This window comes from Neoarius graeffei, chromosome 13 (genome assembly GCF_027579695.1).
Source record: "Neoarius graeffei isolate fNeoGra1 chromosome 13, fNeoGra1.pri, whole genome shotgun sequence".
Classification (NCBI taxonomy): Eukaryota; Metazoa; Chordata; class Actinopteri; order Siluriformes; family Ariidae; genus Neoarius; species Neoarius graeffei.
In genome coordinates this window covers 78,165,181-78,178,163 of record NC_083581.1, presented here as the reverse complement: position 1 = coordinate 78,178,163, position 12,983 = coordinate 78,165,181, and the positions used below count along the sequence as shown (strand labels likewise).

The following is a 12,983-nucleotide window of genomic DNA, read 5'->3' as shown; positions in this document are numbered from 1 at the left end:
CAAAGCAGCCTTGGGCCCAAAGGGTTGCAGGTTTGATTCCCATGACGGGCAGGAAAAGTGTGAGGGGAGTTGAGTGAATGAACAGCACTTTCCTCTTCCTCTGTATCAGGGCAGAAGTGCCCTTGAACAAAGCACCGAACCCCTAACTGCTCCCCGGGATACGCTGCTTTACCTCATAGCTGCCCACTGTTGTGTGTGTGTGTGTACACGCTCATTGCTCGCTTGTGTTCACTGGTTCAGGTGGGTTAAATGCAGAGAAGGATTTTCACTGTGCTTGAGTGTGCATACGATAAATAAAGGCTTATTATTATTACTTTTTACCCCCCCCTTTTCATTATTATGCTCTTCCTGATGCAACCTACCAAATCTATCCGGGCTTGGGACTGGCACCAAGTACACGCTGGTTTGTACAGCCCCAGTGGCTGGGGATTTTACCGAATCTTTGGACTGTGGGGGAAACCCACACTGACACGGGGAGAACATGCAAACGCCCCACAGAAAGGCCCCCGTCATCCATGAGGTTTGAACCCAGAACCTTCTGGACAGCTGATCATCACACCTAAATGAGCTTGTAGGACATCCCATTTCCAAACCACGGGCATGAATATTATGGAGTTGCCTCTGCTTTATGGCTGTAACAGCCACTCTTCTGGAAAGACGTTCCCCTAGAATTTGGGGCGTGCCTGTGGGAATTTGTGCTCCTTGAGTTGAAAGAGCGTTAGTGAGGTCAGGTGAGGAAACCTTGACGAGGATGCAGTCGACATTTCCAATTCATCCCAAAGGACGAGACCCTGTTCAGGACGCAGGAGTTCCTCAAGACCCACCCCTTACCCTTCAGTGGAACTAAGGGGTTTAACCCAAACCCTGAAAAACAGCCCCAGACTGTTATCACTCGTCTGCCAGACTTTATTCTTGGCACTGTGTGTTCTAGCAGGTCGTGTTCTCTTGGCATCAGCCAAACCCACAGTCATCCATCCACCAGACTGCCAGATAGTGAAGCGTGAATGAAGTTCATCACTCCATTGAACATGTTTCCAGCGGTGGTGTGAAATCCATTTCATGAAGCTCCTGATACACAGTCGGTGTGCTGATGTTGCTTCTAACAATAGGTGTGCCATACTTAAAGTCTCTGAGCTCCACAGTACAATCCATTCTGCTAGCAGTGCTCATTGATGGATGGTGCCTGCTGACTGTGTGCTTCATTTTGTGCACCTGTTAAGCAATGAGTGTGGCTGAAACACCCGAACTCAATAATTTCAAGGGCTTGACCACATACCTTTGGCTGTATAGTGTAACTCTAAATGTCAAGGTAGATGATTAGAGATGGTCCTTGCTGCAGAACCAAAAGTTTTGAGAATGCAGCTGAATCTGATCCTATAACCTGAACTTGAGATGCTCTACAACACACAACAAGCACACTTTTTTCAGCTGAAACACTTTTTGTCTCGACACCCTGGACTTCTGTTTCAACTCTGCCTTCACCTAAGTAGGAGCAGCTGGATCAGGTCTGACTCCTCGTTCTAGACTTTTGATTCTGCAGCGAGGGACACTTGCAGATGATTGGGAAAATATATCTTCTATTATTCTATCCACATTCACTAGATATGAGCAATCATGTGCTCTGATTGGCTACTCTACTACTCGGCTATCGGCTCATATACCGTGAGTAGAGAGAAACAAAATGGTGGCATGCATCAAGTCAGATACATTACTTTTATCAACTATTTTAAAGAAACGGAGATAGCTAAATAAAAGAATATAGTTTTTCCCCCCTCCAATATCGCCTGTTCCACACTCCAGCCCAGTTGGTGGCAGTAATGCACCTTTTTAAGTTGGTTTACCAACCACCAAAAAAAGAAAACGAAATAAAATGGCGGAGCGTGTTGCTGAATCAACTGAGAAAAAAAACTACTAGAAAACAAACCACCCCCCCCAAAAAAAATACAAAAAAAGCAACAAAATATGGAATAAAAGTATTTGATGGTAAGAACGTATCTTCTTTTTTTTTTTTTCAAGAATCATCGCATTTTTCACAAATTGCTCCTGTCATTTCGCCGGTTTGTTTACATTCTGTGTGGAAATGATTTTGTTGGACGTTTTGTATAAAGGTTTTATTTATCGAATTTGCAAAAACTAAAAATGCTCAGTTTCTCAAAATCCAGTGAATGTGGATGGAATAAAACCGTTATTCCACTCAATCTCGTCGTACACGGATTATAGACGACTATCAGCTCAGGTACGACTCGATTTCATGGAATAACTGTTAATTATGTCGGGTTGTTAACCGTTAAATCCGTAGTGCAGTGTTTATAAAAAAAAAAACAGCCCACTGAAAAGGAAAAAGGTAAACGTTTGATACAGTGAAGAAAAGTATGTTGTGACGTCATTTACTCTTGATCACGCATGTGTCTTGTTGCATTTAATTGTTGCTTGTGTAGGAGTTCACCCGCTGCAGCCATGATGAAGAGGAGTCTAGACGCCTCAGATGAGGCACCGAAGTGGAAGAAGGCCAAAAGGGAAGAGGCGAGCTCTGATGAAGACGACGAATCATCGCAGAGAACCACAAGCCACGGTGGGTCGGATATATTTCATTCTGGATAAATATGATGTCATCGTGATGATGAGGTCTCTCACCAAACGACAGACACAGACCTTTTAATACCATGCACACACAGCTATAATAATAATAATAATTTTATTAAACACGATCCACTCCGCTGACGCTGTTTTCCATTGAAGATGTGTATAAACCTATGCTAATAATCTATATCTACATTATTAAATTTGTAAGATATATAGCTATAATATAAAATAAATAGTATATGATATAGTGAGACAAACCTATTATGATTTAACAATGAATAAAATTTGTATCTAAATACCAGAAAAGTGTTTTCCAATAGTTAGTTCTAAATTTCTTTGTAGTCTCAGAGTTTAACATCGTCGGGGAGAGAATTATACAACACGGCAACTGAAAAAGCAAAAGTTCTGTTCTAATTTTGAGTTTCTTTTCACTATATGAATATTGTCCTTTACTCTTGTGTTATATTAATGGACATCAGAGTTTTTAACAAATTTTATGTTGGTATTCTGGTCAAAGTCCGATCATACATTTGTACACCATCAGACATTTGTTTAATTTCCATCCTTCAACAACAGGAACCCAGTTTAGCTTTCTGAAAAGGACTTCAGAACGTTCATCCCTGATTTTCTTCTTTAGTGTCAAACACGTTCCATCCATCCATCCATCCATCCATCCATCCATCCATCTTCCTCTGCTTATCTGAAGTCGGGTCGCGGTAACAGCAGGTTAAACAGGGTATTCCAGGTATCCCTCTCCCCAGCAACACCTTCCAGTTCCTCTTGGAGGATCCCAAGGCACTCTCAGGCCAGATGAGTTGTATAATCTCTCCAACATGTTCCGGGTCTACCCCGACGTCTCCTCCCAGTTGGACGTGCCTGGAAAACCTCCAAAGGAAGGCACCCAGGAGGCATCCTAATCAGAACCACCTCAGCTGACTCCTTTCGACATGAAGGAGCAGCGGCTCGACTCCGAGATCTCTCCGGATGTCTGAGCTCCTCACCCTGTCTCTAAGGCTGAGCCCAGCCACCCTACAGAGAAAGCTCATTTCAGCTGCCTGTATCCTTTTGGTCACTACCCAAAGCTCATGACCATAGGAACGTAGATTGACTGACTGATAAATCAAAAGTTTCGCCTTCTGGCTCAGCTCCCTCTTCACCACGACAGTCCGGTACAATGCCCGCATTACTGTTGACGCCGCCCCAATCTGCCTGTCCATCTCGCGCTCCATTTTACCATCACTCGTGAACAAGACCTCGAGATACTTGAACTCCTTCACCTGGGGCAGCAACTCACTCCCAACCCGGAGGGAGCATGCCACCGTTTTCCACCAGAGAACCATGGCCTCAGATTTGGAGGTGCTGACTCTCGTCCCAGCCACTTCACTCTCTGCTGCAAACCGTCCCAGTGCTTGCTGAAGGTCACGCTCTGAAGAAGCCAGCAGAACCAAATCATCTGCAAAGAGCAGAGATGCGATTCTGAGGTTCCCAAACCGGACGCCCTCATCACCCCGGCTGCACCTTGAGATTCCATCCATGAATATCAAACAGGATCGGCGACAAGGGGCAGCCTTGGCAGAGTCCAACACCCACCGGGAATGTGTGTGACTTTGTGCTGAGAATTTGGGCACAGCTCACACTTTGGTTGTACGAGGACCGGATGACTCATAGCAATGGCCCCAATACCCCAAAGTCCTGCAGTGCCCCCCACAAGAGCCCCCAAATGTGTGCCTTTTTTCCACAAATGATGGAGCCTGTTCAACTTTGTCACATCTGCATTCGACCAGACCATATCACAGTACTCGAAGAGAGGTAAAACCAAGGTGTTAAAGATCATCTCACTGGTCTTGGTATCGATGTATTTTTTCTTAAACGTCCCAATGTCCCTAATATCTTGCTGATTTTACAGCACAGATGGTCAGTGTGATCATTCCAGCTCAAAGAGGGGTCCAGAGTGACTCTGAGGTATTTCATACTTGGTGTGCTCTCCAAATTTGGCTGCTTTAAAGACAATAAACTGTTACTGGATGAGATGTTAGCAGGGCTCGAAATTAACTTTTTTTCTTTGTGTCCCCCAGTGGTCCCGAATTCTGTGTTGTATTGTCCCGAATGGAAGCAATAGTGTCCCCATTTTTTTCCTCTCTGAAATAACCAGTGGTTAATATTATCATATGAAGTTACTATTATATTTGTAACTATGCGATTTTGAACCCTTTATATCATTTTTACAATAAGTCACAAGACACAAGCAACACATGTCCAATACATCATCTACTTCAAAATTACAGTTATTGCATTTTCAGTTTATTAAACTTTGGCGATCTCACTGTATGAATAGATGCCCGTTTATTTAAAGGGGCCAACTAGCTCATTCAGAAAATGTTTCAACTCCCTACATCTGCAGTACACTTTAGTTGAAAATAAGACCCCTTTTATGTTCATTTCATCTACTTATACCTTGAATATCTGTTGGCACTTATAAGGCCAACTTATCATTTTCACCATTACCGTTATCCATTTTATGAACTTTCCGTTATCCATTACCGTTATCCATTTTATGAACTTTCCGTTATCCATTTTATCCATTTTTTCCGTTATCCAGCCACATCATTCCTGTTGTATTTTATAACGTGTCTAACAGTGTTCATTAAGTTCATTCAGTTGCTAGCGTTGCCTGCAGACCAGGCGATGACACTTTGGATCCTGAAGGTCCCGGAGACGTTATGTCTGGGCTTTCAGTTTCTTCCCCGCGGTCGGTCCGCTTCAACCACTTCAGCATTTTTGTTCTGGCCAGAGTCGGCGCAGCGTGTGCGCTAGCAATTCCATTCCAAGTCCATATAATGCGGACTCCGGCCGAAGATTCTAGAACAGAATGCGCTGCTCTGTAGCCTACGGATGCAGGGGCATCGAAAGTGTAGCTACTATGTATTTTTCGCTGTTAACGTTTTAAAATTGACAAATTAGGTGAATGTCTACGTATGTGTTACGGCTTTGTAAATAATATTAATGTAGAACTTTTTTTCTAGATCTATTTTTTCCATTGTCCCGGGATTGTCCCAGATATAATAATTTTGTGTCCCGATGACATTTTTTATGGTCCCCGGGACGTCGGGACACCGTTAGTTTCGAGCGCTGGATGTTAGATAAACACGTCACTGAACCGAACACCATGGTCTTCGTCTTTGTCATGTTCACCATCAATTAATTTCTAAGAAACCAAGATGAAAGCTTGTTTAGAGCCTCCTGCAGTTTCAGGTTAATTTCATTCAAGTCCTTACTAACATAAAAAATAATAGTATCATCTGCAAACATAAGTTTTACTGTTTCATATTCATGGATAGATCACTTATGAAAATGAGAAACGACAGTGGACCAAGAACTGAACCCTGTGGTACTCCTAAAGGGACTGGCAAAGGGTCAGAGAATAGATACTGACTGCGATCTGTTGTAGTTTTCAAACCAGAACAAAGATTGATCATTCATTCATTCATGAATTCATTCATTTTTGGCTGACACCAATATTCTGAAGTTTGCTCAGAAGAACTTGGTGACTAACCAAGTCAAAGGCCTTCTTTAGGTCGAGGAAAAACTGAACCAATAAAATTGCCATTGTCTGTTTTCCTCAGTTTGTACTCAAAGATCCACCAAAGCTGTTGAGGTAGAGTGATGTTGTGGAAACCCAGATTGAAGAGGATAGTATGTTGTTTTGCAGTAAATGATCATAAAGTTGTCTGTGTCCCGCTTACTCAAAGATCTTCATTACTGCTGGTAGAACAGAAATGGGACGATAATTTGATGGATCACGTGTTTTGTCTCCTTTGTGTATCGGTGTGACTGCTGCAGATTTCCATTCATTAGTTATACTTCCAGACTTTAGTGAAGGATTATAAATAACAGGCTTGTAGTACTCAAGTCCGACTCGTGCCCCAAGTATAAGGACTCGTGACTCAACTTGGACTTGAGCGCTGATGACTCGGACTCGTAAATTGGAGACGTGGACTCCGATTCTTTTCTTTATTTTTTCTAACATGCCATAATAATTTGGCATAAGATATTTATATCTACATTAATTTTGTGCAAGAGTGTCACACCTGCGCACCTTCATGAGCGCATCAGATAGACTCTCGGGCGCACTCTGGACAGCGCGTATGCCGTAAACGACTCGCACCTACACAGGATTAAGGCGCAATCAGCACGCTGATATAAAAACTGTGAAAACACACTTTGCGAAGTATTGAGTTGCGTTGCTGACACATTACCAAGCCTTATTTCCTCGTTTGGTTTCCTGATCCCTGATTTCCTGTTTCTCGTCTTTTGATTCTCCCGAGTCTACGATAGCCTGTTTGTGCGTCGCTCGACCTGTCGCCTGTTTCACCATTTTACAACTTTTCCTGCTGTTCTGGATTGTTTACCATCTTCACTTGTATTAATAAACACACCTTCTGCACTTCCATCCGTCTCCCAACCATCTGACAGAATACTTCACACTCCCTGATAAAGAGAAGCACATTCACCTGTTCATACGCCATGTTCAGGAACAAACTCATGTTAATGGGACTAAAACAGACACCGTCCCATGGTGCTGTTGGAGTCTTGTTTTTGGACTCGAAATTTTCTTTAATGACTTGGACTTGACTCGGACTTAAACACTGGAGACTCAAGACTGGGCTCGAGGTTTAGTGACTCGACTACAACACTGATAAATGGTAGAGGACCAGCCAAGATTTCTGCACCATCTTTAAGCTATGTTTAGTAAATTGTGCATCTAATTTAATATCATGGTCCAAGATTGTCCAATATCCAATCTCAAGGACACCAGTACCAGTCTGCACCTAGTTGCAGACAGCTGCTTTAATCGGAACGTGTGCGTTTCTTACAGATTCCAGTCAGAGCGAGTCTCTCAGTGATGCTGAAGATCAAAGACCTGGTTTCTCCAAACCATCAGCATCCCAGAATGCATCGAGCAGCGATCCTTCACAGAGCGCCACCAAATTCTCCATGTACAACAGCGTCTCACAGAAGCTCATGGTAATACTCACTGTAGTGTTTTTTTTTTTTTTACACAACGTTAAAGCCAAGTAGCACAATGGAAGGTAGAACCGGTTGTCTTCTGCACATGATGATAATAAGTGTCGTTTTTTGTTTCCAGGCGAAAATGGGTTTTAAAGAAGGTGAAGGATTGGGGAAGTTTAATCAGGGCCGGAAGGAGATCGTGGAGACGTCGACGCAGCGAGGGAGGAGAGGTCTCGGACTCACGCTGCAGGGCTTTGAAGGAGATCTCGACGTGGAATGGAAGGACGAACCCGAGGTGAGCGTAATGTTCTTACTTTCTCCATTATGTGATTAAAATACATCGTATATACACAAGCTGTTCTTTTCATATCTAATGTTCCAGATGTGCTTTTGTGGAGTACTTTGGAAATTTGTTTCTCTCTGTCCGAGTGCATGCTGGGAGTGAGTGGGCGGAGCATGTTTGTCACGTCCTCTCAACTGTCCCCCCACCCCCCACCTTTTCATTTTGTTGATTTTACAGTGTCTGAGTATTAGAGGAAGGTTTCTGGGCATCAGCAGCATGGTGACCCAGGGTACTGGAGTGTGTTTGAGTTATTAACGCACTGCCATGCAGCTAAAGCACTGAGCTGCGCTAATGTGAAGGACCTGCAGCCTGGCTGTGGGGGAACTGGTGGCTCATGAAGATGTTCTGGCAGCGTCAGAACATCCAAACAAGTTGGCCGAGGAAGGGTATTGTCATCAGCGGATCACGTCCCGATGTGCTTCCTCTCTCCACTCCTTCCAGCTGATTTGATAACAGTTAATAGAATAAGCCCCAAAAACAGATCGTTAGACTGAATCACTTCCTGTTTATTGGAGTTGAACAGATGAATCAGGAGTCAAAGACAGCCAGTAATGTGGGGGGAGGGGTGGGAGTCATTTAATTAGTTAATGTTTTATGGATAAATTGGGTCTAAAATGTACATCAAGCATCGCTGTTGGTGAAAGTTTGTCATCATTTTTACATTATTGTTCAAAACTGATTCAATAAAGATTTCTTTTGTGGAAAATAACAAAGTTTATCTCAGAGATGCAAAATGGACCCCGAATTCTAGAACGACCCGTGTAAGCCGCCATTAGCTAAGAGCTGGAGAGGTACAATGGAGAATCTTACATGGTATTACCGTATTTTCTGGACTATAGAGCGCACCTGTATATAAGCCGCATCCGCTCTATTTAAAAAAAAAAAAAAAGATATACAAGCTGCACCGGGCTATAAGCCGCAGATATCTATGTTGAAAAATTAGATATTTACTGCATGTACAGAACGATTTTGTACTGTAAATGTACATGTATGTACCTGAACAGATTCTTTCCGAACAGTGCCTTTTAACACGGCAGCAACTTTGCTGATTAAAACGGAACAGAACCAAGAGAAAATAACCGGTATTTATTTACCTTCATTTCTCCTGTGTTTGAAACCACAAGTCACTTTTAATCATCTTCGCTGGATTTGAAAATAATTACCAGTTAGTAATTTGTCGTGCGTGTTCTATCTGCTAAAGATCTGCTAATTCTTCTTTGCATTGATTTTTCGTCTATCTTATTTTTGATTCTACTTCCAGTTAGAGCGCCCCTAGCGGTGGAAGAAAAATCCACAGAATAGCCGCACCTTTGTATAAGCCGCATGGTTCAAAACCTAGGAAAAAAGTAGCGGCTTATAGTCCAGAAAATACGGTATTGTTGTCCCGTTACATTAATAGGGATTTAGCGGACGCTGTTATCCAGAGTGACGTCCGACACACCCAGAGCAGGTGGGGGTTCAGCGCCGTGCTCAAGGGCACTCAGCCATTCTTGCTAGTCCAGGGAATTGAACCAACGACCTTTCAATCCCAAAGTTGTTTCTCTAACCTTTAGGCCACGGCTTCCTCCTTGTTGATAATTCCTTTATCTCCATTGTGTGTTCAGAGACGGGCCACGATGCAGCGCTCCAGATTGAAACCTCTTTTTTACTTTCTTTCGGACTGTTTTTTGTTGTTTTAATGAAAGGTTTTCAGTGCAGGCTTTTATCCGGCCGGGGTGTAAAACGTATCCAGAGAAAGCAAGCTGAAAGTCAACTTTTAAACTTGATTGTTGGCCAAGCAGAAAAGGCTGTTTACATTAGCAAGAAGAGCAAAGTCGAGCAAAAAGGAAGCCAATAGTGACTTTGGTGATGATAAAGTGCAGGATTTTAGTTATTTTGCTCCAGCAGCACTGGCACAAATCGTTACTCTCACTCAGTATCTTTATACTTAATAATTATTATTATTCTCCTCCTAATGTTTTTATGACACTATTTCTCCGTCAGTTTTCAACCAATCATCACCAAATTTCACATGAATACCTTTGGGCTAAATTACGTTGCTATGACTTTTGGTGCTGATCTGGATCACCAAACCAGAATGATCCATGAAAAACAGGATTTTTTTTCCCAGTCACTTATAACTGTCAATTTTCATGATTTTTTTTTTTTCCCTAATCGTTTTTTAAAAATTTTGTTCAGGGCGCAACTTTCCCTCACTAACCGTCATTCTCTGTCTCTTACCATTCCGGATCTATGGGGTACGGTGACCAGACGTCCTGGTTTGTAACAGCTAGCAAAATCACTGTGACCTTTAGTCATAGTCTCTGTCGAGTTGATTTTCATTTAAAAAAAAAAAAAGATGGAAGCTCTAATAACGTTTGAGAGAATTTGGTACCATTGAGGAGCTCTGTGCTCTCTGGATGATGATGAACTTTGTGAAATGGTGTGGGATGGTATTTATTTATTTATTTATTTATTTATTTAGTTTTCCTTTCTCTTAATTACGTATTTACTCTTATGCTTTGAGAAATTGTAAATAAACGTCCTTTTATAAAATTCACCGTTCTCTTTCAGCCTACTGCTTTTGAAGAAGTGTCCTGGTTCCCAGAATGTACGACAGAAATGCCAGACTCGGAAGAGCTGACCGACTGGATGACTGTCGGCGAGGTATTGAAGCATAACCTACACATGCTGCTGTGATAAAATTACAGGGCTGTCGGAATAAATTTCAACATCTCGGTGCGATTCACATATTCATACGACAGACATAGTCACAGGAAAAAATGATTAACATCTAATATTGTAGTGTGTGTAATATATTAAAAACATTAAAATCACATTTCCTCATGCCTTCGGTCTCCGTGACCCTTGTGTATTTTGCCGTACGATATTTTGGTCTTTTGTCAGCTAAAACCTCAACAGAGCTCGAGTCATCCTTGGCTGGGAGTCTAGAAAGCAGAATCGGCCGTGTTCCTCATGGCCAAATGGTGTTCCTGTCTCTCACCTGTCAGTCACTGCCATTTGTGAGCTCATGTATGTGGAAGAGGGCAGATAGCGCTTTCCTCCAAGTGTGTTATGAGCAGGAGCTTGGAAAGATGTGGTAGCTGGCTTCACAGGCCTTGGAGGGAGTGTGTATGATTTGACCTTCTCCCTCGTTTGTCAGTAGCTGTTGAATAACAGGAGAGGGCTCGCTGGTGAGAGCGTGGGAATTGGAAGGTGAACAAATGGGGAAAATCCATAAAACCATGCATCAGTGTAAGTTTCATTTCATCTAAGCAGTTTTTTCCAGGAAGCATTTATTGGAGTTTTTATACTTCTGAATCTCAAAAAAAGTGTTCCGTTAAGTGTGTAGTGCACCATGTAAGTTCTACAGCTCCATGATGTTACACCCTGTGTAGTGAACATGTACAGTTAATAGGAAGGTGTTTTGTAGGAATTCGACATCACTGCGTGCTGAGCGGTACAGAGCCCTGCTCATGATACGAGAAAGGAGAATAAATATTTATTCTCCCCACATTCACTGGATATGAGCAATCGCGTGCTCTGATTGGCTACTCTACGACTAGGATATCAGCTCATATACCATGAGTAGAGAAAAACAAAATGGCGGAGCGTGTTGCTGAACCAACCGAGGACGAAGTAAAAACTCTACTCGAAAACAAAACCCCAAAAATGGTTCAAGTATTTAAAAGAAACAGAAATAGCTAAAAGAACATAGGTGTCGTGTCGCGCCTATTTTATCGAACGTTTTGTATGAAGTTTTTATTTATCGAATTTGCTAAAAATAAAAATAGTCTGTTTCTCTAAATCCAGTGACTGTGGATAGAGTAAAACAATTACTCCGCTCAGTCTTGTCGTACACGGATTATAGCGCTATCAGCTCATGTACGACTCGATTTCATGAAATAACTGTTATATGTATACATTTTTCTTTTTGTGTCCTGAAGATGGTGTTAATTGAAAGATTCCTGAATGAAGACGGGCTGTTAGATGAACCCCAGGCCACCTAAACAAATGTATTTAACGTAACTAAATCTCAGTGACAGGAAAACATTAGTGTGTGTAAACAAACAGATCAAAGATCTCGAGCAGCCTTCTGGTACGTTTCATTCGGTCAGCTTTTCAGCTTCTGTGAATTGTGACTCAAATGCACAGCGTCACACTACTGCTTTCCCTTCACGCTGTCTGTGGAAGAATAAACAATACGATTGATTGATTGATTGATTGATTGATTGCTTGATTATTGATCTCAGAATATGAGCAATTTTAGTGTTTCAGTGGAATTTTAACAGGCTGAGTCTACACCGAGTGTGCAGCGTCTGAATGTTTGTTTTCTCTGTGTTTAAAGTTTTAGGTGTGTGTATTAACATTGTGTTGTGTTGAATGTGTGTGTTTGCTTGCAGAGGAAACTGAAGATCGATGACGAGACGGAGTTCTGTTCAGAGGAGCTCCTCCTCCTGCTGCTACGCTGCAAGGTGAAATGCATACGTTTCACGTGACGCTCAGTTGGTAGGTTGTGTGTGAAGGAGTGTGTGTTTGTGTTTCTGAAAGCAGGTCCTTGCAAAGGTGCTTATATTGCGTCTTGTTCAGCTGCGTCTGCGGTTCTTTAAATGTTTAAGCATCAGGGATAGTTTTAGTTCCTCAGTGAGTGGCACTGGCTCTTTGATAAAGATTTGTCATTAAAGGTGTGTGTGTGTGTGTGTGTGTGTGTACTGAAGAGTGTGTTCGATGACCTAGAGGGAGAAGAAATGAGGCGAGCTCGCACACGGTCCAACCCGTATGAAACGATACGAGGAGTTTTCTTTCTCAACAGGTAACACACACGGAGGATTTAATATCCTGTTAATAACTTCTCTATCTCTCTCACTCACACACACACACACACACACACTATAGACTGCTGTAGAAGTTCCACTGACTTATCAATGTCAAGGAAAATCCCTCAATTTCTCTCTCTCTCTCTCTCTCTCTCTCTCTCTCTCTCTCTCTCAGAGCTGCGATGAAGATGGCAAACATGGACCATGTGTTTGACTACATGTTTACCAATCCAAAGGACTCCCAAGGGGTA

The 12,983-nt window shown here is 42.4% G+C and overlaps 1 protein-coding gene across 2 annotated transcripts in view; it reads left to right on the top strand.

The window, feature by feature from the left end:
- cmtr1 (cap methyltransferase 1) overlaps nucleotides 1-12,983 on the top strand; it is a 39,712-nt gene that overhangs the window by 1,279 nt on the left and 25,450 nt on the right. For both annotated transcript variants that reach the window (XM_060938570.1, XM_060938569.1), the window contains exons 2-8: nucleotides 2,439-2,572; nucleotides 7,460-7,608; nucleotides 7,730-7,888; nucleotides 10,490-10,582; nucleotides 12,319-12,390; nucleotides 12,634-12,728; nucleotides 12,908-12,980. In XM_060938570.1, coding sequence (XP_060794553.1) covers nucleotides 2,458-2,572; nucleotides 7,460-7,608; nucleotides 7,730-7,888; nucleotides 10,490-10,582; nucleotides 12,319-12,390; nucleotides 12,634-12,728; nucleotides 12,908-12,980 — 756 coding nt within the window. In that variant the 5' untranslated portion in view covers nucleotides 2,439-2,457. The remainder of the gene's footprint in view (nucleotides 1-2,438; nucleotides 2,573-7,459; nucleotides 7,609-7,729; nucleotides 7,889-10,489; nucleotides 10,583-12,318; nucleotides 12,391-12,633; nucleotides 12,729-12,907; nucleotides 12,981-12,983) is intronic.